At 42.8% G+C, this 25,589-nt stretch overlaps 1 protein-coding gene across 1 annotated transcript in view; it reads right to left on the bottom strand.

Annotated features, from left to right (window-relative positions):
• doc2g (double C2-like domains, gamma) overlaps window positions 1-25,047 on the bottom strand; it is a 35,291-nt gene extending 10,244 nt beyond the window's left edge. The window contains exons 1-8 of the mRNA XM_085409864.1: window positions 24,939-25,047; window positions 21,389-21,794; window positions 20,808-20,887; window positions 20,169-20,243; window positions 17,166-17,275; window positions 9,033-9,159; window positions 8,068-8,124; window positions 7,343-7,467 (exon numbers count right to left, since the gene is read on the bottom strand). Of these exons, the coding sequence (XP_085265990.1) occupies window positions 7,343-7,467; window positions 8,068-8,124; window positions 9,033-9,159; window positions 17,166-17,275; window positions 20,169-20,243; window positions 20,808-20,887; window positions 21,389-21,776 (962 nt within the window). The 5' untranslated portion in view covers window positions 21,777-21,794; window positions 24,939-25,047. The remainder of the gene's footprint in view (window positions 1-7,342; window positions 7,468-8,067; window positions 8,125-9,032; window positions 9,160-17,165; window positions 17,276-20,168; window positions 20,244-20,807; window positions 20,888-21,388; window positions 21,795-24,938) is intronic.
• Between the last annotated feature and the right edge of the window lie 542 nt (window positions 25,048-25,589).

Raw genomic sequence — 25,589 nt, 5'->3', positions numbered from 1 at the left:
GTGCCCAATTTGCCACAGAAAATTCAATGTGAAAAATAATTCACGACGCAGGATGCTGGTCCACAGAGATACGGGAGGATAATCCCCTCAGTTTTTCACTAACAGTTTCTTTAAAAAGAACAGTGGGGAACAGCAAACTAAGTAACCACATGTTTATGTGCCGTATACGTACACCGTTTTAGCTCTGTGTCACCGGCTGACAGTGACTGATAAGGTTAGCGAGCTACCGCAGCTGCTGCTGACAACCTTTAAACGCTGTTCACGAGACAAACTGTGTTTGTAATGTGAGGCAACATGAACAAGCAGGACTCATCTTTAAAAAGCCCCATAAGGCGTGGACAAAGAAATGAGAACGCCTCCCCGTACACATACTATTAAGAAATCTAATGCAGCTACACTACTACTCAAAATGTTATGGTTTGTCTACTGGGAGTGACCAGGATGGACAGGATTAGTACATCGAGCGGCAAGGCTGAGATAGTTTGGACATGTGCAGAAGAGGGATTGTGGATGTACTGGATGAAGGGTATAAAAAGGGGAAGACCACAGAGAAGATTCACAGAGTGAAGGGTTGGTGTGACAGGAGCATGAAACAGAGATAAAGGAAGATGTTCCACTGTGGTGACCTCTAAAATAAGGAGTCAAAAGAAGATAAAGATATATATTAATAATATTTTTCATATCCTTTTCTTTCTTTTTTAAGAGTTAGGAGATGTCCTCCAATGCACATTTGTGCAATATCTCTAAAGTTAGAAACATCCTGTTTCTACAGTAGACAGGCCTGACAGCTGAATGCTCTGCCTCCCAGAGTTTATGTGTGACAAAAGCCAATAGTGGAGGCTATTATAGTACAGGCAGTTCCATAAGAATCAATCAGTGCACCCTAACTCACCCCATTAGAATCAACTGGTTATTTTCCATGATGACTGCATGACTAGACTGGAAAATTAACCACAAGTTAGCCTGCAGTCTGAGAGTGAAGCACTCTGTTTATTGGAATAATATGGTACTCTGAGGTCTTTGAGATATGATGGGGTCTGATTATTCACTATCGTGTATGTGAGGAGAATTTTTTTAGTTTTGGATTTAACAGGGAGCCGATGAACAGAAGCTAATATGGGGAAAAAAACTATGGTCTCTCTTTCTAGCCCCTGTTAGAACTCTCACTGCAGCTGGAGAAAACTTCAAAAAGTAAATCTGGGTAAATGTGCACGGGTTATACAACCATCCAGCATTGGTGGCTGGTCCAAACAACTTACAGTGCATTTGATACCAGGTTCATCTTTTGGTCACAATTCCGTCTGTGTCAAAATAATGTCCCAGTTTAGTCAAACAGTCATTGAAAAATAATCATTTGATTCTAATGGGGTCCATTAGGGTCAGCTGATTGATTTTCTAATGGAAGTGCACTGTTCATTTCATCATTATGCCAGTCCCCTATAGGCTCTTCTGACACATGAACTCTGGAAAATGCTGGGAAAGGACATCACACTGATTTTATACTTGAGAGCTAGCAGAGTAAAAATGATTTAGTCCCGTCACTCTCACTGATAGGAGCAACATATCCAAACTGGCCCGGACAGTAAGACAGTCCATCACAGGGGTAACAAAGCAAGAGCACACTCTCACATCCACACCTACGGCACACCTACCTCATTAATCAGCCTAACAAGCATGCAGTGCTAACTGCTGCATCGCCATGCTGTTGTTGTTATTTTAATAGATGCATTAAAAATTAAATGAAATGTGTAGTCAGGACAGCAGAATCAACTTCTTTATTTTTGCCCAAAATGTTTCTTTCCACCATGGGACCCACATGACGACTTGACAACTCTCCAAAAAATTCGGTACCACCGTGGTGGCAGGTTGAGGCAGAGGCTGACAGAAGAATGAGAGCAGCCCTGTGAGTGAGAGGGGGGAAATTGCTGAAAATGACAGGGGTAGATGGAAGAGAGGGAGCCAACGTTAAAAACAGGGAACAAAAATAAGTTATGACACACAGATGTGCCAAAAAAAAAAAAGGAGTCACAATTAGAAGAGAGGAGCTAAATATATGCCTGCTGCAGCGGAGCCTCATGATCTTTTTACTTCGTTGTGCAAGAACAGAGAGATAACCAAACTGTAAAGCACGGCGGTGTGCTTGGTCAGCATGAAGGATTTGACATGTTTGCACTTTTTCTGCCCTTACATGGCTTTTTTTTTTCCGACAGACTTTTCTTTTTCATGTTTTAGATTGTGCATAAAGATCAGGGTAAAAGACTCAGGGCTCTTTTGAAAGATGTCGAATAATTTAGTCTTTAAAATGCTAATTTGTCCTTTAAATGGAAGACAAATTAGTTCTAAGATAATTCTGACCTTGTGTCACTTGATTGGCTTCTAAAAGCTTAACGAGAGAGAGAGAGACTGACTGGACTCCTTATGCAGTCATCTCTTCTCTTTTGGCCTGGTTCCCTGTGGCTTTCATATATAAATATATGCACACAGAAATGAAGAATGGTTGCTTTTTTGAACCTTTATGCCATATTATTTATAATGTTATTATTTAATAGTAAAAATGTGTAGCCTATACAGGGAAATAAAACAGTGGTTAGCATGGACGTTCACACATAAATGTCTCATCAGTATGAATTCCAAATCCAAAAAAGGAAAGTCATTGAGGAAAACTGAGAATGTTTAGACACATTTCTTTTCTGGCTAAAGTTTCTGTCACACAGGCCTCGAGACTATTCAGAGACCACCTGGCAGCTGCTGGTCACCGGAGGAAAAACGCATATTTCACAACCGATCGGCACGTAGTTTCTGTGAAATCAGTTACTAAAGCATCAGTGACTCCCTGGCAACCTGAGGTTGCTTCAGAAAAATGGGTATTCCATGATCAGTTGGCAAATTGCTGCTTGAAGATGTTGGCAGTTACGGGGTGAAACTGCTCACAAATAGATCTATTGTGCTGTACCAAAAAACTCCTTGAAATTGCTTTTGGTTGCTAGCAGGTTGTCACAGTTGCCCAATGTCACCTGCTAGTCTCTGAGCGATAGAAAAAGATGAAGTTCAGCTTCAAGTTAAAAGGCGAACCTTTTAAAAAGTGTTGATGATGCAACTTTTACCTTGAAGGTGAACATTGCCCATTTCTGGTTCACGTCACTCCTTTTCTAATTTTACTACCACAGGTAGCAAGTATTTACAGACACGTCAGCATCTTCTGTGCCAACTGGCAAATGACTGGCAATCACCCAAAATAATAAAGAGGCTTTTTGTGCAGCTCCCTGCTGGAAACAGAGAGACCTGTGGTTGCCAGATGGTTGCTGAGCAGTTTTCAGGCCTGCATGACCATACCAGTATGCTTCAGCTGTGGCTGGACTTTACCCTGCCTCTCACCCTGTGGTGACTGGGATAGGCAACAGCCCCACCGCGACCCTGAATCAGATAAGCGGAATAGGATGGATGGATAATCGACTGCTGCATATTTTATTTAATATCAAACATACTGTGTGTCTGTATAGACCTGAACATGCTGATTGATATGTTCAAAGAATTTTGGGTTTTCTTCCAGTTTCATTAAACGCAACAAGAAGAATTAAAATTAAAATTAAAATCAAAATCACGAGTGCCAAATAATCATCCACCTAATGTTAATAAACAGTTTGTATCTGATCAGCTCTCTTTCTCTCTCTCTCACACACACACACACACACACACACACACACACACACACACACACACACACACACACACACACACACACACACACACACACACACACACACACACACACACACACACAGGCATCAAGATATGCTTGAGCTGCAGAGGATGTCTGGTTTTACAGCTGCAGGACATCAGTGAACTATGTAAATTAATTCCTGTCGATTTAATTGCTCAGTACACTTAAGGGATGTAATTTACCTGTGCCAGCAACATATTTAACCCCCTTACTCCTTATTTGTTCAAAGTTAACTTCACTAAAACTTCACGGCGTTCATTATGCTGGTTCTACGGTGTGCACTGACAAAAAAAACAGCGCCTTGAGCTGCACACCTTCAACAGCTCATCCGCTGAACTGAGGTAAACACGGCTCTGTGTGATGGATACAAAGTCCCTGATACGCGAACACAGAAGGGAACAAAAAGAAATGCTGGCAGACGGGCAGCTGAAAAGACCCAAGTGCCAGAAATACGAATCGGATCAGGGCAGAGGCTTAAACGAATAATAAACGACAAGAGTCAGCATAAAAGAAGCAGCTGGTACAATAATGTAGAACAAGAGGAGGAAGACACAACTGAGAGAAATAACATGTACCAGTGTGCACAAAGCCAAGCAGGGATATAAGATAGAATCAGTTGTGCATTCTGGGTGCACATGTAATTTTACCTTTGTTCTCTAAAACATTGTATTAGAAGAGACACCGATACTGTACAACGTGCCGGCTTTAAAGTAAAGAAACAACTCCTCAGAGAAACTGCTAGTATGAGCATTTCCGACTTTCTTGTTTCAGTTGTCAACAGTTAATAAAATGACTCAGAAAATGTCCACTTGCACGAACCTTTGACACCATTAGCTTAAAAAGCAGTTTTCAGTGCAGTGATTGTAGGTGTTCCTCTTATTCAAATCAAACTACTACGCACTGAAAAAGTACTCCTTCACCTCACTGTAGAATACGTCATCCAGACTTTCCTGTAAGCCTGTACTTACAGTTCAGCAAATGCATGTCATTTTTACCTCAGATGTACTCAGAGGAGGGTGTTATTGGCAAGGAAGCTGGGTGTCAGGAAGCCTGCGTGTCAGACAAGCTGACTGGTTCTCCAAAAGTTTAGTTCAGAAGAGAAAACATGAATGCGTTTTCAAGCTTCAGCCACTAGATTGGTTGAAACGGGAGAGAAACAGTATGTTTAACCTTATGCCTTTTCAACTGGGGATGTGTTTTCTTTACATCCCTGTGTCATTTATTCATAAATTATAAATAATGAGAAAACTACCCATCACCCTTAGGCAATAAACAAACATCATCAGGTTCAAAAATGGAAGGCTCAAAGAACGAAATTACCTATTGTTAAACCATAAATGACGTTATTGCATCGTTAGAGTCATCTAAAGAAAACAGAAAGGTGCTTTACAACCTTTTCAGTATTATTTTTTAGCAACCTTGTGCTGCTTCTACCTTGAAGCCTCCCACTGTTGGAGGTGGCGTTGGTTACAAGATTTGCTGTCCTGTGTGGGAGCTTTCACTCTCTGCACTGTTGGTGCTTAAGTGCAGCAGGCACGCTGGAGATTTAGCTGTGTGGGTTTTATCTGTCACCGTGCCTTACAGGCAAGCCGGTACAGTATCAACTATAGTTCTGTTTCAGACTTTGAAGAGACCTGCGTTGGCTGAGAAAAGAATTGATCTCACTGAGAGTACAATGTGATCAGAATGCATCCACCTCCACTCTGCAGGACCTTCCATGTGTCTCAGCGACTGTCGCAGAAACACATGGAAGCTCATAAAGAGTGCTGATCTGCTTACTGCGGTGTATAATGTCAGTCAGGCTCTTGTTGACTTCACATTCCTGTCTCTAATGTAATAAAAGCCTGGAAACAAAAGAAATGAAACAGCTTTTTACAGTTAAAAATAATCTGTGGATTCTACAAGCACCCCAAAAAGTTTCATATAAGAAAGTTTTCGCAGAACTCTTTGCAGTTCTGTGCAACAGACAAAAACTAAGTGAATTAGTGAATCAATGTGAATTAAAAGTCTAAGGAGCAGGTTGGTGGTACTAATAAACTGCACTTGATTATATGATAATCAGAAAATGTGAGCACCTCTATAAAAGCAGGTGTGTGTACACACAAAGCCACAATCCTCCCAGGAGTGGAGATCCAAAACATTCACTCTAAGGTCAGTCTTCGCAATGCTCAGAGAAACTAGAAAAACACCTGAAAGCTATATCTCAGACTCTACAGTCCTCAGCTAGCATGTTAAATGTTAATGACAGGACAATTAGAAAAAACCTGGACATGTTTGGCTTGTCTGGAAGGGAAAGCCTCTTCTTTCTTAAAAGAACATGGCAGCAAGGTTTAGGATTGTAAAGTTGCCCCTGAACAAATCACAAGACTTCTGGTGCAATATCACTAGCACAGATGAGATCAAAGCGGAAATGTCTGGTAAGAATAATAAACCACATTTGGTGAAACGCAAACACAGCATATCAGCACAAACAACTCACGCCAATGATGATGATTTTGGGATTGTTTTACAACCACAGGTGCTGAGGTACCTTGCACTCCTTGGGTAAACCAAGAACTCCTCCACATACCAAAGTATTCTGATCATGAAACAGTATAATGATCCCAAACACAGCAGCAACTCTACATCAGAATTTCTGAAAAATAGAGAATAAGAGGCTTTGCAATGGCCCAGAAAAAGTCCCCTGACTGAAAAAACTTGACTGAAATGCTGTGCCAGAGCTTAAGTGAGCTGTGCATAAACAAATGGCAGCAAAGAAGAGCGGGCCTAAATTCCTCCGCAGCGTTCTTAGAGACTCACAAAGTCAAACAGAAATCCGTTCCTTCAGGTTCATGCTGCTAAACGTAGGTTCAACCAGCTACTGAATCATGGGGTGTACTTAGTTTTTCACAGGACCGCCACAGAGTCCTGTGAAAAACTCTGAATCTTGTAAATACACTTTGATGTTTGTTTGAGAATCTTAATGAGCAAAATCATATTAAAGATGCATTCTGATTGCTGCAGCATGTAATTTATTCAAAGAAGCCCGCTTTATTGATCTATCCAGGCAGCCTGGCCTGGATAGATCAATAAAGCATACGTCTGATGTACAGTAGTTTCTGTAGCTCAGAAAATGTTGAACTGAGGTTTTGGCAAAAGAAAGTAGTTACTGAGATCATAAATCAAGAGAAGTGCAGGGTAATTTTCTAATGGACTTGTATTCAATCACTATCTTCAAGGATGTAAATTTGAGGCACTTCTCTTTCAATCCTGGAGGCCACATCTTTCTTTTACATACAGCCTCTGGGTGTTCCTTGTTTTACGACTGCAAGGCGTCTATTCTAATCTCTGAAGAGCGTCAACAATTAAAGATCCCTAAACTAAAACCACCATGGAATCAGATAAACACCAGGTGGCTTTCTCTTGTTTATGGTTAAAAGGGGTTGTGATTACAGCTAAATAAGATAAATGTCAGCACTGATAAGACAGCACACTAGCAGTCCAATCTATGCCTTTCATTTTGCAGTACCATAAAAACACCCAAACACTTCCTGAATTAAATATGAATCCTTAAATTAAAAGCTGTTCCTGAGCATAATTTGCAGGATCCCAGGTTGTTCACGGGTATCTAACACGACTTACGTTTTGACAAAGGGGTCAGAGTAGCCGTTGGAGTCCATGGCGGCCAGATGGGCGCAGCGTATGATCCCAACCAGCAAGCAGCCCTTCTCCGTGTTATAGCACAGTGACACCAGGATGCGGCCACGCTGGGGACACAAGAAGCTACAGTGTCAGACAGAGCACCTGTTTCCACTCTGATATTTCCCTCTTCAGCGAATAACCACAGCGGGAAATCCTGCGGCCGGGTCAGCAAAGTTTCTCAAAACACCTGAAATACTTTCACCGTGTAGGATATAGCGTGTTAGCCGAGAGGTTTGGAATTAAAGCTCATAATTAAAGGTCTTATCTGGGCTGGAAAAAATGACACTGCTGCCTTCTCCTTTTAATCTCCAGGTTGAACCGTAAGCCGAGTCTAATCAGAAACCAAAAGCTATTAGCCTTCGTCTCTGGAATCACAGAGAGACGTGAGATAATCACCACCAGGGGAGGAAAAAAATCAGTGTAGTGGCAGTGGTACTGGTCTAAATTACAAACTGTAGCTTCTCTATCAAAGGTCATGCCTTAAACATATATACTGATTAAAAACACATAATTAAACTTCCTCTAAGATTATGGAAGTAGATGACAGATTAGGATTAGGACTGTTGGAAGGATAAATTGCATGAGACATGGGAGATTAATAAGGCAGTGGGTCATGTTTTAGTTAAAAAAAACAACGATAATGATAAAGAGGTTGATATCATTACCTCCTCTTCTGCAACTAGCGCTCCCTGCTCCTGTGTTTGATTGTTAGTTTCTTTATTCTGAAATAATAAAGACAGGAAGAGAGATCACAGTGCATAGTACATTGCATTTTTCTGTAATGCTCTAATGTAACTTAGTAATCACATTGCAGTTCGTAAGCACATCATTGAGACGTTATATTGCATGTAAGGAAAAAAAGTGCATCTGTCAGCATTGATGGTGCTTTACCAGATGTGCAAGTGCCATGTCCATAGACACAGTATTGCAGATGGAGGCTTTTGAACTGATAACAACCTGCATGGTCCCTCTTCTCTTTAGTCTGTAAGGCGTGACGCTCATGTTTTCCAGAAATAAATTCACATTTGGTTTCCTCTGACAGAACAGTTTTCCACTTTGGCTCAGTCCATTTTGACGGGCTTAGCGGAGATAGCAGTGTTTCTGGGTCTTGCTCACATATGTCTTCTTTTTTGCATTATGGAACTTTAACCTACACTTTTGGACAACACATTAAATTTCCAGAAGTGTTGCTGAGTCCATGCAGTGTTTTCCATGACAAAATCTGTTTTTAATGCAGTGTCACGATGATCACAGTCATCCCGTGCTGAAGCCTTCACCCTTGCTCACAGAGATTTCTCCAGATTCTTAGTCTTCTAATGAAGCTTATGCGTAAGTTCGAGACGGCTGATCGACTGTCTCACATCTGTCTGCTCCCAGGTGTTGCCGGCTAAATCTAAGCTTCTCGTCACTTCCACTTTCCCACGCTGTCAAGCTGTTTGTGACATCAAAGCTCTAGTCCAATCATCTTTCTCCGCTTTAAATCTCACTGCGCATCTGTCATTTCCTTTGCGGACCCCTTCGTGCAACCCACATCACCTAAACCTTCTTTCTATGTGAAGACCATGCACATACATAATAAATATCACATATTTGTCCACACAAACACGCACACAGAGTAATGTACACATACCTGTGCAATTCTCTCCAGGCCCATGTTGTAGCGTTTGCTCTCGCCTTCTTTCAGTTTCTTCAGAGCCACTCTCACCTCTCCGATGAATTCATTTCGTCCTAGTCTGTCCATGTCACAGACGCACAGCCTTCAATAGACAAGAGGTGCAGGCGAATTAGTGGCAAGTTTTCAATCCCTCTTGCAACTGTGCTGCTCTGCCCCAAAGTCTTGAAGCAAGCAAATAATGCACCAAAATATCCAAATGGCATCTGAACAGTGCATCCGCAACACGAGATCAGTCCACTGTGTGTTTTGGGTTTTTTTCTCATTGTCTTGCGCCCATCAGACATACCACTCCCATGTAAGAGGCATAAGATGTTTTAAAAAAAGCATTTTCCACAGGAGCTAAAAGAAAAATAATGATGCGTGCTGGCACATTAAATCTACAGGGATCTCCTGGAATAAAATCTTTAATCTCTCACACACACATTGTTTCACTGCAGAAATCATGGATTTGTTTGTACGTATAATATGAATCAATGTATAGCTGCCTCTATAGTTTATTTCTCTTTAGATGCACTCGGAATTTAAAGCGAGACAACTAAATCAATAACTTTGTCTCTACTGCTACAAAACTGGTTATGTAAAATGATTTCTTCCACCGAGAGCACTTATTCAAACTGATGGTTATGTTTGATAGAAAGCGAGTTTTTCATCAGCTACAGTTGAGTCTTCACAGCCCATCGCCCGCCACAATACTCTCTCTGCTCCGATATTCCCAGAGGGACTGTAGCTGCTTCACCTCTTTCTTCACTGTCTCATTCTAAACCTCTCTCGCTCTCTCTCTCTCACACACGCACATTCTTCACACACACCTTCCCCCTCTTCCTGTTCTGTCCCTGTCCTGCTGACATTTGGACTTTTGACATGCTGGTTCCAGTCTTTTAGTCATAACGGATGAGTATCTCTAGCAGAAGCTTCAGAACAGCTCTGACTCACGACCACGGCTGTCAGATGATTTATGTCCCTTTGCTCTGTCATACATGTAGGGTGTCTGTACTGAGACAAAGGTTGGCGGGCAATGTGACACCATTTCTGCTCAAACTTCTTCTGTGATGATTTTTCTTTCATTTCCCCAGTTTAGGAGTTCCTATAAAACCAAGCAGATGCTGGTAGAATCTGTTCAACCTCTTGTGCCAAGTTTGGTTTGATATTATTGATAAAATCCACCACATGAGAGTAAAATGAGGGTTTCCCATTCATAGTGTTAAAAACAACTACGAAGACTGGCACTAAAATGGCTTTATACTGTGCTGTGAAAAAGTCTAGAAGCACCATTCGTTTTTTTATACTTTGGTAAGAAAAGGGGAAATAGGTGCAGTGATTTATTGAAACATGTGCAAACATTCATGGAAATATGGTATATAAGGCAAAAAAGATTTACAATACTTGAAAATCTATTTTTGGTATAACAACCTTTATTCAACAGGGCCTGACCTCCCTCAGACAAGCTTTTGTGTAATTTGGTTAAGTAGTGTTTCCTATGATAGTGTCGTCTGTCCAGACGATCCCACAATGCATCAATAATGTTGAGGTCCCGGCTCTGGGGAGGCCAATCCATGACTGATAGTGTTCTACTGTGATTCTTTCTGTCCAGGTATTACACAGCGGCAGTATGCGGGATCACTTTCATGCTGAAAAATGAAGCTGTTGGTGATGAGATGGTATTTAATAGTGGTTCAAACTGCATTTTTCTGCATTCATAATTCCATTAGTTTAGACAAGATCCCCAACACCACTGGCTGAAATGTAGCTCCGCTGTGTCCACAGATGGCTGTACACACTCACCCTTCTCCTGATATTGAAGATAATCTGAACTAAAATTTTTAAATTGGGATTCATCACTCCATCGGACCTGTTACCACTCATTTTCAGTCCTGTTCTTGTGTGATTTGGCATACCTCAGCCTTTTCTTTCTGTTTCCCTTCATTAAGAATGGCTTCTTAAAAGCCAGCCCTTCACTGAGATAGTTTCTAATGAGGCTTCAGCAAACTGAAAGGCCAGATGTATCTTTCAGATCCTGTCTTAGGTCTTTGCTGCAGGTTTTCCAATTTCTTAAGGGTGTGCCTTTCAGATCGTGTTCATCTGCTGTGGTTTTTATGGCTGCCACTTCTTCTTTTGTCTTTCATTTTCTACAGATTTTCTGACGACACACTGCACACAGTGCGGAGATATGCCAGGTTTTCAGCTAATGTCTTTTTGGAAATCACAGTTTTGCTACATAAATACTATTTTCTGCCCGTCGAACTGTGTAATCGTTCACATTTCTTGTAATTCTACAAATTACTGATGTGTTTTTGTGACATCTAGTTAGTGTGTTTAAAGATACAAGATCGAGTTAGGTGACTTTTAATGCTTGAATGATTCATAGGTCAGTATTAAGTGGCATAAAAAACACAATTTCCTTATCAGGGTTGTCAGGTCTCTGTGTGATAAAAACCAGCCGATTAAAATGAACCCAAAAACAGTCCAGATCGTATTTGAGGCAGGCAAACTCTAAAATGACAAGTTTGATCTCATAATGAAGTCACAAAAGCAAGAGTTATTACAGCTCTCTTCTATTACAGACATTAATCTTTACCAGTATTTAGTTTTAAACAACAATTGAAGCACAGCATTCACGAGGCGTTGTCTGTGTAAACTTTCATGGCTGTTGATAGTTCAGTTTAAAGCCAATTTATAAAGCTGAGTCAACTCCAACAACAATATCATCACCACCCAACATCTAACACCCAGCCAACATATATATTTTTTTTACTCCTTGATCATATTTGTACCTGACTGAATCTCATCTAAGCCACCTGTTATGGCAATTTCAGCCTCCATCTAATACCAAATCAAGCCACAGATTTATTCCTATCTGCCCACATCCGAGGACGGTGGAAGTCTATTATGAGGCAGAGGCATGGAGAGAGAGAGAGGAAAGAAAGTGAAAGGAGACAGACTCGAGCTGGCTCTGAAATCATGTTTGTACTCCTTTAACACGCACGCACGCGCACAAACACACCACATCTCGTGATACCCGGCTCTCATCACACCTCCACATGATCAATTTCTCTGCTGATCATTCAGAGCCTGACAGACGTTTCAGTTGTAAATGTCAGAAGGACTTTTGAAAGATTGTCCCCAAGGTATGCATTCATGTTTGACTCATCGCATTTATTTATTTTTTGTGTGCATTAAAATGCACACAAGAGTGGTGTCATTGAAATAAGGGGCTGGATCGTGGTATCACATTATCACTCTCACTGCTCTCTAAATTATTAAAAATACCGCCTAAAGGCAGATTCACACTGCGGCAACTGATGGAGAAATTTTGGGCCTAATCCCACAATCACGTGGCCCCGCAGTGATAAAACAGGCTGAGTCTGTCTCATCCTGAGAATTCAAAAGGAAGCAGATATATCTATAGCGAACTATCAGCGCTGAAGCTGTGCAAAAATGATCTCAAATGTCTTACCCTTCCTGACAATTTTTGCGAGTCATAACCTGTATAAATAAGTGGCAAGGTTGGAGGTTTTTCCAGTCTGTTTTACTGCAGTGGACTTTTCACTCAAGACGAAAGCACCTCCGGCAGCCCGCCGCACCAATTAAAGGATTAGCTGGTATGAGGCCAACCGTAAAGTCTGGATTGAGGACGTTAGTTATTAGTTTACTCAGCTAGTTCATTGTTAATAACAGAATGGACCTCCAGCAGCCCTTAGAGATACAGTCTGCACACTGAAGCATTGAGGCGTTGCATAAAGGATGTAAAGAAAAAAACAATAACGCTGAAACAACTTTGATGGCTTTTTCAGAACTGTCTTTAATTTAGCCGTTCCCTTTTTGTATTTTGCCTTAGCATAATGGTTTTATATAATCACACTTAGCGCAAATTATTGAATGAAAGATGAAAAAAAGAAATAAATGCATAAACCCACTCACTGAAGAACTCTTTTTTTATGTCCTGTTCTACAAAGAGCAGCGCAGGAGGATGGACTCTCACTCCCACTTTAGCACCATCAGAAGACGCGGTGCTTAAAATTTCCATGAAATCAAAGCCCATATTTGGTACGTGTACAGGGTTTTTCTGCAGTGGCCATGTAATGCATTCACATCTACTAACTATGGCTTTATGCAGTAGCTTTTAGTGGTTAAGCTATCCATTCCTGCACTAGATTCTGACTAAGAGGGATTCACAGCAAATTTCCTTTTGCAACAGAGTCAGATAAAAAAAATGACAAAGCAGCAAAAAGCAATCATGGAAACCCTGATGAATTTGTCACAGAGGTTATCCCATTGGTGTTTTATAGCTAATCATTTCCAACCCCATAAATGCACGACTATTATACACGTATATATCATACGTCTCTAGAGGCCTGGCATTAATATGTGTGAGAATTCATGAATATTTCATGCTGATTATGTCGTAATTTGTTCACAATCCGCTTTAACTTCTGCCAGAGCAACGTCCTCATGGTTACTGCAATGTGGTTGTTTTTGCACAAAGTGCACACCACCTCACTGTTTTTGAGGCAGTGTGATGATGGGCAAATGTGCCATCCTCAGTTATTTTCAACTGTTTCTGGGCAAGAAAAGACTGAGAGGAGTAATTAAATGTAAAAAGAAAAAACCCAGCAAACAAACAAACAAAAACAGGTTTTGCATCTGTTTCACTGACACATTCACCTAACAAGCAAAAATCCCAGGCTATATCCTGGGAGGAGACACAAATCCCTTTGGGGTTGCATCAGGAAGGGCATCCGGCATAAAAATCTCAACATGCAGAGCTGCCTGCTGTGGAGCCCTGCGTGAATATGACAGCAGCCAAAAGTACTTATTTATCTATTTATTTGTTTTTATGAGCACCTGGTGGTAAATAACATGCTGCCACTACCAAAAAAGTGGCAGTAATGCACACCTACAAGCTTTTGGCCAATCACTAACAACAAAAAAGTAAAAGTAAAATATGTGTGAAGTGGCGAGACACTACAGCCATCAAACAGAAAAAGACTTGTTGGTTCAGAGTGAACATCAAGTTTGATTTTCTTCAATCACTGCTGAAGACTAGAGCATTAACTTTGGGAAATCCTGATACCCCCTTTTTCCTTTTCTCCAGCTGTGCCCACAGCATCTGTGAGCCAGCATCCTCCAAGAGCGTGAGCCTTTCTGGGATTTTGGCTTCCTAAGTAGATATTTGGCATGGAAAACTACAGAATCAAGTAACTAAATGTCACTGCTTCATCTGTCCCGAGTGCCAGAATGCTGATGCAACCCAGTTTGACAGCTACACAATCCAGAGCTCCTTCTGTCTGATACAAACTCCTAATGTTTTTTGCTCCAGATCTGCTTATTCATGAATGAGTCGAAAGCTCCTCATCAGGTAAATCACCTGAAGCACTGTCATTAACACAATACCTCCAATTTCAGAGCAAACGCAGCTATCAGCTAAACCTCCTTCAGAGCCACTGTGCTCCTGTGACATCACTGTGCCTCGGCTCACTCAACGTAACAGTGAAACACTTTTTTGTGAGGATAAATGAGGAGGAAAAAGACAGCTCCTTCTCTTACTTCAGCACTATAAAAAAACAGAAACAAATTACTCTGTCACTGCAAGCTGGAAACAAAAAACAGCTGAGTTTATATAAAGAAATAAGTAAGAGCTTCCCATTAGATCAGAGGTCTACATACTGCGACACTGTGTGCCCAAAAACTGAGGTGACCAGATTTTTTCATCACTCACAGCACGGGTATATTTCAGTATGACAATGCCAGTTTTCATCCTTTTTCACACATTTGGCCCCCACAGAGCCCAGACCTTAACCCCTGTGAGAATCTTAGGGATATGCTTTAGGAGAAGACCTTACGCAGCAGCTCTGGATGGAAATAAATGTTGTGACACTGCATAAGCTTATGGAAATGATGCCAGAGTGGATGCTCGCTGTCATCAAATATGAAGGCGGTCCAATGAAATATTAGGGTGTGTGACTTTTGTTGGCCAGCCAGTGTAAATCAGGTCTCTCTATAGCTGCTAGACATGAGAGCACAATGGCAAACAGCTGCTTAAGGAGTGGACCAACGACTGTTACATAACAATCATGGGCTACACCATGTTAACACACTTAAATATAAGGGACTATAGCCTTATGACAATCTACTGAATCAATATGAAGACTAGTTTGTGCAGAACAAACATGCCAAACAACACAACTTTGTATCACGTATCAGTTTGTAACACAGCTATGCGACTTTACTCGAGTGGTTCGCTCTCACCACCCTCACGGCGCCTCCTTTTGGCCGCAGCTGTTTTCAAAGAGTCACTCGCTGTACATTACCCGCTCGACACCAAATCCGCAGACAAACTCAGTTACTGCAGGTTTAGGACTGCGTGGACGTAATCCTTGCGCTTACATAAAAACACATCACTTAAACACAGGACCTATTGGATGTGACAGGACGGCCCAGTTTGACAGTGCACTTTGCACTCTCCAGGCCTTCGGGCGAGTCTACGAGAATGCCGAGTCTGGGCAGAGTCCCTCCCTCTCAGCAGTGCACAGAGCACAGGGATCAAATACTACAGCATCCCCAGCAGAGCAGATGCAGCAGGGCACAACCCCAGCGAGTAAACATCTCTCTGGGGATCCCTATCTGCTTTCCCATTCTCTGACTTCTTGCCCCTTTCTAGGGAGTAATGAGAACAAAGTCTGTTTATTGTCTGAGGTATTGTGCTAGTGCCTGAACTCATCCAGAGAGACACTGATCCAATTTTAAGCCTCCCCTTCTCCTCCGTTCTCCTTACTTTCAGACAGTGTCTCATTTACTGTCTCATATATATTACTGTCCTCGTTCTTTCGTTTCTTTGGCCACCCCTTTTGAGAAAACTCCTCCCCAGCTCTCTACTCGTTTTTTTGTCTTCATTCATCATTTCATCCATCTTACACTCTACTCCAGCTACTCTCTCACACTGCCAGTTGACCTCTTGGATTCTCTGCGTCCCTCTTTTCTCTCGTCTTTGTCAGTCTTGGCCTCCCTAGTTTCCTCTTCCACGCACCCTCATCTGTCACTCGACATCATTCGCACTCGACGCCACTTCTCTCTCTCTCTCTCTCTCTCTCTCTCTCTCTCTCTCTCTCTCTCTCTCTCTCTCTCTCTCTCTCTCTCTCTCTCTCTCTCTCTCATCATCATCATCTCTTGCTTGGCACTGGTCACACTCCACCTCCTCCTCTTTCTCATTTTGGCAACCCAGAGCCCCCCTGCTGGTCTGTGGCTGTGAGCTATGTCCTTGAACAAAGGTCAGGTGGGTTTCCTCTAGTTTGAGGGGCCTCTCCTCAAGCTGTTGTTTGCATGTCAAGCGTGGGTTTTTTGTGGCTTTTTTGGGTCGGGAGAGTAAATGTTTTTGTCTCAAACGTACACGCTCAAGGACATTTGTTGTTTGAGTGTTTGTGTGTGTATGTGTGTTTTCTGACTACATGCAGAGGAAGGGCCATGCATGATCTTTCCTGCCAGTGATTGCCCTTGACATGGACACAAGAGGATAAGCAACACACCTGACTGCCAGCCTCTGTGTGTGCTGAGTAGATGGGACTCATGTGCGTGTGAGTAAATGCACTTCCCTGTGTGTGCATGCACGAATGCGTGCATAGCTTCTCCGCTGCATTTCCACAGGATAAACAATGCTATCCAAACCTATTATGAATCCTCTGACTAAACCCGACACTGATTACATGTTCACAAACAAAACACACAAAAAACTCTGCCTCTGAATCAGCGCACAGACGGGCACGCGTGCGTCAGAGTTTTTGGGCCAAGATGGCTACGTTTGACCTCAATCACTCCGCATGCAGGACGATGTGGGAGGAAGGAGGGCGGAGCCTCCTGGCAAAGCCAACACCTGGGCAGTTACTGCAGCAGTAGCAAGTGGAACATTTGGCTGGTGTCACTGGGCTGGAATAATGAATTACAGTACCTGGAAAAGCCCACTGGGAAGCAGACTGGCTGTTGGCAAGTCACTGGAGGGTTTCAAGTTTGGGTTTTCATCATTCACATAATAAATTTTGGCTCTCAGGGAGGGCGGGGGTGTAACAGCAGGACTGAAATCCAAAGCTGAGTGCCTACCTGAGCGTTTTGGTGGTCATGTCTGCTGCAGTGATGCCGTGATACACCAGCGTTTCGTTCCACACAGGATTCAGTGTGTTTTTCAGGGTTTTTGTGCGTAGTTTGTTTGCCTGCAGAGGAAAAGCGAGACAGATGAAAAGAGAGTCACAGAAAGGCGAAGACCTAAAGAACAAACAGAAGAGTCAGGAATGTTCAAAGGGCAGGAGAGCAAATTCAATAGCTCAGATTCACATAATACAAGAAAAAAATAAGAGAGACAATAGATCAAGAAAAAAGAAAGTGAAAGAGTGGGGACGCATCATTTTTCACTGTCCCTTTGGACATCACAGACATCTGCTGCCTGGGCTATTAAAAAAAGAAAAAGAGGTGAAAGCACGCACGGCTACCTTCACCTCACCTGTCCGTCTGCTTCCTTCTCAACATGATTAGAGAGTGCATTAGCACCAGCCAGACCGCCAAAACAAACACCGCGTCTCAAACGCAACACGACACAGCAGCCAATTAAACCGTGCAACACAATCATCATGAAAAATTAAACCTTTCCAGAAGAGGAAATGCTCCCGAGCTCCTAATGGCTTCAGCAACCATAAATAAAGTTTGCATCTACGTGCTGCCTCGCTTGTCTTCCGGGAGTTCTAAGCTTGTTTGATTTTTATCTCAGGTTTAATCAGGATGCTTATATACTTGTATATATATGCATATATGCTGTATTTGGATTGCATCCCATAAAACGTCTTCAATTTCTACAAACAAGTAGGACCATGATGAGACACTGGCAGAACGAACTGACGGGTTAGTAAAGTGCAGATGTGTGTTTTTGTGTATTTTCTCCCTCTGTTGAAAAAATACATTAATAAACAACAGTTACTTTGCATATTTTAATTTGACTGCAAGTCTTTTGCTTAATGGAGTATTTTTGTGCTGTTGCTCTTCTTTCACCACTGCAGGCTATGCAAAATTATACTGTATGTATGTTACAAATACACATTTCCCTCTTAATACCCTCCTGCTCGTGTCTGAGGCGTGTGTGAAGTCAGATGCCTTAACTCTCGTCCTCTCTGCCACTGTCAGCTTCTTGCTATAATGCCTCAGGGCCAGAGGCTGAATGCTCCATGCCATCTTCTTTCTCTTTGTCTGTTTTTGTCCCCTCGTCCTATTGTTCTGCCTGAGCAGAAATTCCCTCTTCTCCCCTCTTGCCTCATCTCTGTCTCCTCCTCTATTCTCCGTGTCCTGCTGGAAACATCTGGCTTATCGACCGCACTCGGCTCTTCAGAAGTTGGTCGATCGAGGAAAACAAGTGTCTTCGATTCGTGTCATTTGTTTGATTCATCAATGTGCGAGACGAGCCACGCTTAAGCAGCATCACGACTTGCAGCGGTGTTTCACCGCCTGCCGTGTGCGTGCCAGCACAACTCAGCAGAACAGTTATTTTTGTAATACTCATCACTTGTTTGCGCCCGGATCAGGTTTGGTTTCTGCTCCATCTTCAAACAAAAAACTAAAAAAAACACCACTTCCGTCTCTGTCACTCCCATCCTCCGTTTTCCCTCTGTACTCCTGCCTTTTTTTGTTTTGCTTTGTTTTTAAATGTTTTATCAGTAGCACTCCATCTGTCCACCACACCACCCCCATCTGTCTGCATAGATCATTTTACATACTTCATACTCCCTCTTCCTCAGTCCCTACTTCCCAAAGCTCTGAATGAATATTCTTTTCATGTCGGTTAGTAATGGAGAGATGAAGATAACGGTGACCATCACAGACGTGCACTAAGAACTACAACTCTATGTGTGTGTGTAAGAGAGGGAAAGTGGGAGCATCTCTGTGTGGTTATGACTAAATCCTTAGCATGTGTCAGCACATGTACAAGGTCACGGTGAGCATGTGTTCTTGTTGTGCACTCGACAGCGAGGGAAGGCACGCTTAGCTGTCTGCTGGTTAAAGAGTGTGTGTCGGTGGGTGTGAGACAGTAGGAAAGGAAGCAAGGAAACGTGCCGGGGCAGAGGAGAGATACCCCCCACCCCCATGTGGTGGGTATTTAGCAAACAGTCATTCATGGATACTACTCATTGACGCCGTCTCTGCGTCCCTCCACCACCGCCTATACCCCCCATCAACAATTGCCTGTTGACGTGAGCCGTGTAACAATCCTCCCTGTTTCCATGACAACCACCTGCTGCTGTCCTCCCCTCATCTGTCTTTCCCTCTCTCCCCCCTGCCCTCCCTGCCTCCACTCCCCCCTTTCTTCCTCTCCTCTCAGTTGTCTCCCTCTCTGCACACTGTTGGTATTTCAAGGTCAAAGAGGGTCACAGGCAGATAGTGAGATAGAGACAGAGATAGGGCTGGCGAAGTGGGGAGGTGAGAATTACAACAATGGGACAGAAGACAGACAGAGGAAGGCTGGACGACAAAAATCCCCCAGACGTCGTTATGGCACCTTAAGACTTCAGACGTTTGCCTTGTTCGGGCTGTGCCGCCTTCATCGTCTCCACCGGCAGCACTTTCATAACCTCATTTGGAGTCAACTTTGAGCCAAAATGGCCGACAACAGGTTGTATTATGGGGTTGCTGCTGTTGTGGCAAGCTTTATCTTCCCTGCTGCTTGAGCTGAAAACAAGACAAGAGAAGTCCAGTGGACCAGAACGTGTTTGCGCTCGATAAAGAGGAGCACCGGACGAGCCACATTAAGCAGTAACCAACTGAAACGCTCCCTGCTCGTTGGATTGAAGCGACACACACACAACAAATTAGCTTGCTCCCATGTTGCATTTTTGTTTTTCAGGCTTTTGACCTCTTCATGATGTTTCATAAGGAAGAATCCACAAGGGGGGATTTCACATAGAACTGCATCTGGGTTTTTTTTTTTGGTTTCCTCAGTAAGTGATCTACTTCTACTACCAGTTACTGCGTGACATACAAGCTCAACGACAGTTAGTAACTGGGACATCCCAGCGTGGCGGCATGTTACGATAATTGCTGTTGAGGTAAGGGTGAAGCAGTGACCTTGCTAGCCCCAGGGAGAAGATGCAGCTTGACGTATGGATCAGCCAGCCCATTGGAGTCCATGGCTTTCAGTCCCTGTGGACACAAACAGACACACAAACACACAAGTACTATAGTGTCAAAGGTGATGTCATGGTGCCCTCCAACTATTCACACGTAACTGTCAGGGTCAGAAAAAGACAGCACGTACGACGGATCTGTTTGACAGCAGTCACATCTCAGTAGTTCTTCTGGCGGTTTTCTCCCTCTAGGCTAGTGTTTTCTACCTCCTTTGTAATGTCCTCAAGGGAACTGTTCAGTGAGATTTGCATAATTGACATCATGGGAGTGCGTGCAGCATGCAACGGACGGCTCGTGTCCTTGCACGATGACCAAAATGTGTCTGCGAGAGCAACCTAGCAACATTATCCAGCATTACGTCGCGCTATGAGATGATTTAGTCTTGAACTGACAAGCTGCCGAGGCTACGTGGCAAATTTGTTTCCCTACAAAGGTTGAGAGACAGGAGTCTGACGTCTTCTGCAAACGTAAAAGCATTACAGGAGAATTATTTTCACTGGGCCTTCAAGGAGGATTACGCAACGGCACACATGCAGACAGACAGCCTAGTTATAAAGAAGATTTTACAATTGCGCGTACCTTTGCCTTGTGAATAGTACAATGCAGACAGTTGTTTTCTTGATCAAAGAGCAGGTTGAACTCCAGCGTTCCCAGGTAGGCTATAAAAAAGAAGAAAAACAACCACGCACAAAACACACCAATTACTGTCAGTAAAAAGCAGAGACACGTTCAGTCTAACACACACTCAAAAGCTCTGAGTCATATTTGTAGCAGATGGGCTCTTCAAAATACGATGCTGCCTAATATGAATTGATCTGTCTTGTTTGATTACTGTTTGGGAAAGAACAGAAACCAGAGCCCTGCTATTGCAGCGCGGTGTAATAAATCATTAGAGCCGCTGTGTCACATAAAGTGGGAGTGACAAACACACAAACACAAAATGCTTCACTCCACAATTACTCTGCAAGCATATGCTGTGCTTCTGAAAGGGGAAGGGGGAAAAAAGCAGAAGCTCAAATCAAGTAAAACAAGATAATGTTCCACTCTAAACTGCATAAAACAGCGTTGTTTTTTTATGCTGCGGTGCTTAGTCATTTTCACATGAATGAAAACCCCCGACTTTGAACTTCGAACACAACTTTCCCCACCGCAAAACTCACTGTCATCATCATCAGAGTCGATCAGCTCCTCCCTGTCACCCTCATTCTCCCCTCTTCTCTCGCCATCCTTGTACCCTCCGCCCGTCTCCCCATTGAAAGTCTCCTCTTTCAGGATCTTCTTCTCCCTGGGAGGTGGCGGCGTGCAGGGGTAGTCGTGGAAACGCGGGAAGAAGTCTGAGATCTGTGGGATGGGGAGGATGGGCCCTGGGCACACGTTAATGGCAAAGTGCTCCTGCATAGAGATTTTGACCGGCGAGGGCGGGGGCGGGGCGATAGAGTGGGGCGTCGCCAAGGGGGAGGAGGCGGACGAGGAAGGGGTGGAGGCGGAGGAAGGGGGGATGGCCAGGTGGGAGGTCGAGGGTGGCGGTGGGGGCTTGGAGACACTCATGTGGACTGTCAGACGGGACTGTGGAATAAAAATGGAGAAGTGAAGCGGAGAAGGACAAAAAAAAAAGGTGAGAAAGACAAAGATAATTACACGAAAACACCGTCAGCCTCCTCTGACTCTGTCACACTCCACTTTGCAGGGGGTCAGCGGTTTTCAAAGAGCACACTGGTCTCGTATTCACATGGAAGGATGGGTGAACCCATCACTAGTGGGCACCTTCAAGCAAAGGTCTGAGTCCCCTGAGATGCATTCAGGCTGCACTGAGATGCAAGAACTCTCAGATCTCTGAGATCATTCAGACCACATTCGGAGCTGGTCTGGGCTGTTTCTGTTAGCACTATGTAAGGAGAAAGTTTACCTTTCTGCCAGAAATGCTTTGTCTCTCAAAGCTTTTTAAAAAATTTTTTTTAATATATCTTTCATTATTTTCACTTCTTCAGTTATATACAGGCACCAAAATAGGTAGATATAGCAAAAAATAAAGCCTGCGGTTTAAACCCACCTTCATTTAAATGTTTACTGTGTCTTCCAATCTCTGCGTGGCAGAAAGCCACTGAAGACAAACTTTTCCCATGAGAAATGTGCCCTGCACCAGAGTGAAGGACCACTTACTCAATCCACACCCTCCACATAAGTGGATCCAGCTAGTATTTATTTGTCTTCTTCTTTTATTTTCTGGCAGACTATGCACAGGGAGCGCGTTGCTGCCTCCCACGGGTTAAAATCAACACTATATTTCCATGTGTTTATTTGCATATGGAGCAGGGAGGTGAAAATCCAGTCACAGGTGGTCATGACACGCATCTGCAACATCCTGTGAAAAACTGAAATGTGTTCCTGTTTTAATCCACTGATGAAATCCTGACCTGTCAAAAGCCAAAATAGAATTTGCCAGAACCTTTGGCACTTCAAGCATGACTCACACATTGTGTCAGCACCGAGTCTGTGCTCTGAATGAATATTCAAATGCAATGCTGTAGAGTATGAACAAGAGATGTCACTTGTGTATCGGTTCTCAAATCCATCCCTTACCGCCCTCTGTTCCCTCTTCTCTCTCTCATCTGCAACTCCCCGGAGCAATATTTACATAATACTACTTGGAGCCTTTCTCAGTCCTTAGCATATTTGTACCTAAATGAAGCATAATGACTGTTTCTAGACTCCATCATCATTAAGCCAAATGCTCTAATTTCCTATTTTCCTGGCAGTAATTAAGAAATACTGAAGATGTGCTATCTCATGTACTCCCACGGTGCTCTTGAGTCTTTAATATTTCAAGATCCTGTTTGATTTTATTGGTCACAGTAAAAAAAGAAAAACAAAAAAACCCAACAACAACAAAAAAAGAAAAACCAACTTCAGACTGTTTACTGTCGCTGTCCCAGATTAAAATGCTAAATATAAAAATAACTCCATTAAAGAAAAAACTGGCTTAGTGTGTGCAAAAATATACAGATGCACTTCATGAACGAGCATGACGAAGTCACTGTCGACAGCCACATCACAACAGCAGGTCATGTGAGGATGCACGCCAGTCGTCATCCTTCCTATATGTTTCACATGTCCATGATGTCACAGCTTTTTAGATTCAGCTGGTGGCATCTGCTCCTTAATATCTGAGCAGTTTGTGTTTCACACACATCTTTCCAAATAAAAGGGTTTCGCTCTTTAGTGTTTGACTGATTCAACTTGATTCGTTTGTTGAAGGCACAAACGTTTCCTTAACTTGAAAAGTTGCGTGTGAAAGTGCTGAAGCAGTTTTCATTGCGGATGACTTTCCTATTAATTAAAAGTGCACAGAAAAAAACCTAACGCATGTTTCAAGAGCATCTTTCTCTTATCTGTCAGATAAGAGAAAGATGCAATGATAAATCGGTCGAATGGTGTTGCAAACAAGTCAGCATTCGCTGACGGCAGCGGACGATATATATTTGTTGTGTCACATCAGTTTTGCACTGGCTAAATGTTCAAATGTAGTGTGATGAAGACCTGAAAGATTTGTTTCTCTTGGCACAGAGGGGGCGATTCATTAGGGAAAAAACAAATAGACTGAAAATATTCTCTTACCAGCTTTTTGGCCAAATTGTTATCACAGTTGCACTAAAAAAATAGTTTTTCACCCTCAGCAAATGTGAGGCAATGAGTCTGAGTAAAATGCAACTGAAATAAATAAAATCAAAGGTTTATTCATGCAAATAATTAATTAATAAGGAAAATGTAATTGGTATAAACTGAGACTGTACTCAAGCAACATTCACTTGACCAGATTCCATTAAATGTAAAATTTTGTAAGAAAATTAGATGAAAAAATTGCATGTAATTAAATTAGTTAAAGTCAGCATTTCAGGCTTTTTTGGGTTTTTTTGACTGTGGGCTGACCAAGGGTCTACAACTCAAAGATAGTTCACGAAAAACAGAAAATCATGGAAAAATTCGGAATCGTTGCCATTTTTGCATAACAAATGACTTAATCAGTCTTGAAAATTGTTATTGATTATTGTCCTGTCAATTTGCACACAGAATAACTGATTGATTGTTTCACCTCCTTTGAAATGAGCTCGAGCTTTAATGAGACTTTGCGGGAATGTCGTTCGATGTCATCTTTTTTCACAGTGAGCTTAATTTCTCCATCTACATGAGTCAGAACTCGAGCAAAAATCAGCAACGGGGGGAAAAACAAAAACAGACTAACAATGCCTTGTTTTCATCAGCATTGGTGTAGCTCCTCTCCAGTCTACGGTGAAGCTCCACGCACAAACATTCACGTGCATGTGAGGCTGAATTTTAACGCACCTCTGTGTCAACACCTTAACTCGCTTTTGAACTTGCATCTGTAAGAGCATCCTGCATTCCTGACCATACTTCATTACACACATTTATTCACACCCTCAACACACATAAAGACCCCAAACCGCCTGTCCCCGTCCTCAACAACTACACTCATTCAGTCACTCACGCCGCTCTTACGTAACAGCACCTAAATTCGCTGCTTGGGAACCCGCGTTCAAATGTTCACTTGCAGCATGTTGCTTGCAAACTCATTCGCTCGCGTCCTTCTACATACTGAGACGCGCACATGCGAGCACATGTGCTCACACACACACAGACTTCCAGACACTCGTACACACATTCACAATTATAGCCACCCTCAAAAAAACATACCCAGGGACAGTCTTCATCTGTGCCAGCACTCCATCTTGCCTGCTCTCACATCCTCTGTCTCTCACACTCTGTGGAGCATGCAGACCAGCTTTGAGTCAATATATCCTTCTGTACTCTCTCTCTCTCTCTCTCTCTGCTTTCTCCTTGTCTCTGTTCATCGTTTGCTCTCCTCTCCCCTCCCTCTCTCCCTTCCCCTTTACTTGTGACGTATGTGCTTAAAATCCACATCAGTCGTTTCCATACTGTGCATATAGTACTGTCACTCACTTTCTCAGCAGTGGGGAGAAATCCGGGTAAAAAGGCAGGCTTGGGAGGGAGAAGTGTTTGTGGGGTTTTGACAGAAAGGGATAGAGAGGGAGAGAGAGTGACAGACAGACAAGAAGAGCAATACATCGGGACAGATGGGGAGACAAACAGACATACAGACAAACACAAGGCAGTAGGAGCAAAGACAAACACACAGAGACGCATATATATATATATATATACATACAGTACATGTGGAGGGAAATGGGTGTGAAAACACTGACTGCACACAATAGGAAACATTACTTTAGGGTGGGAAAAAGGGGGACGGGGGCACTAGCTGAAGGACACAGAAAGGAAATTAAATTCAACGTGTTGACTGAGCTCAACAAAACACACCGCCAA

Source organism: Rhamphochromis longiceps, linkage group LG6 (genome assembly GCF_057381845.1).
Source record: "Rhamphochromis longiceps isolate RC_006_pf linkage group LG6, R_longiceps_female_GT1.1, whole genome shotgun sequence".
NCBI lineage: Eukaryota > Metazoa > Chordata > Actinopteri > Cichliformes > Cichlidae > Rhamphochromis > Rhamphochromis longiceps.
Note: the sequence above shows the minus strand (reverse complement) of the source record. Positions and strands in the feature narration are given on the sequence as shown.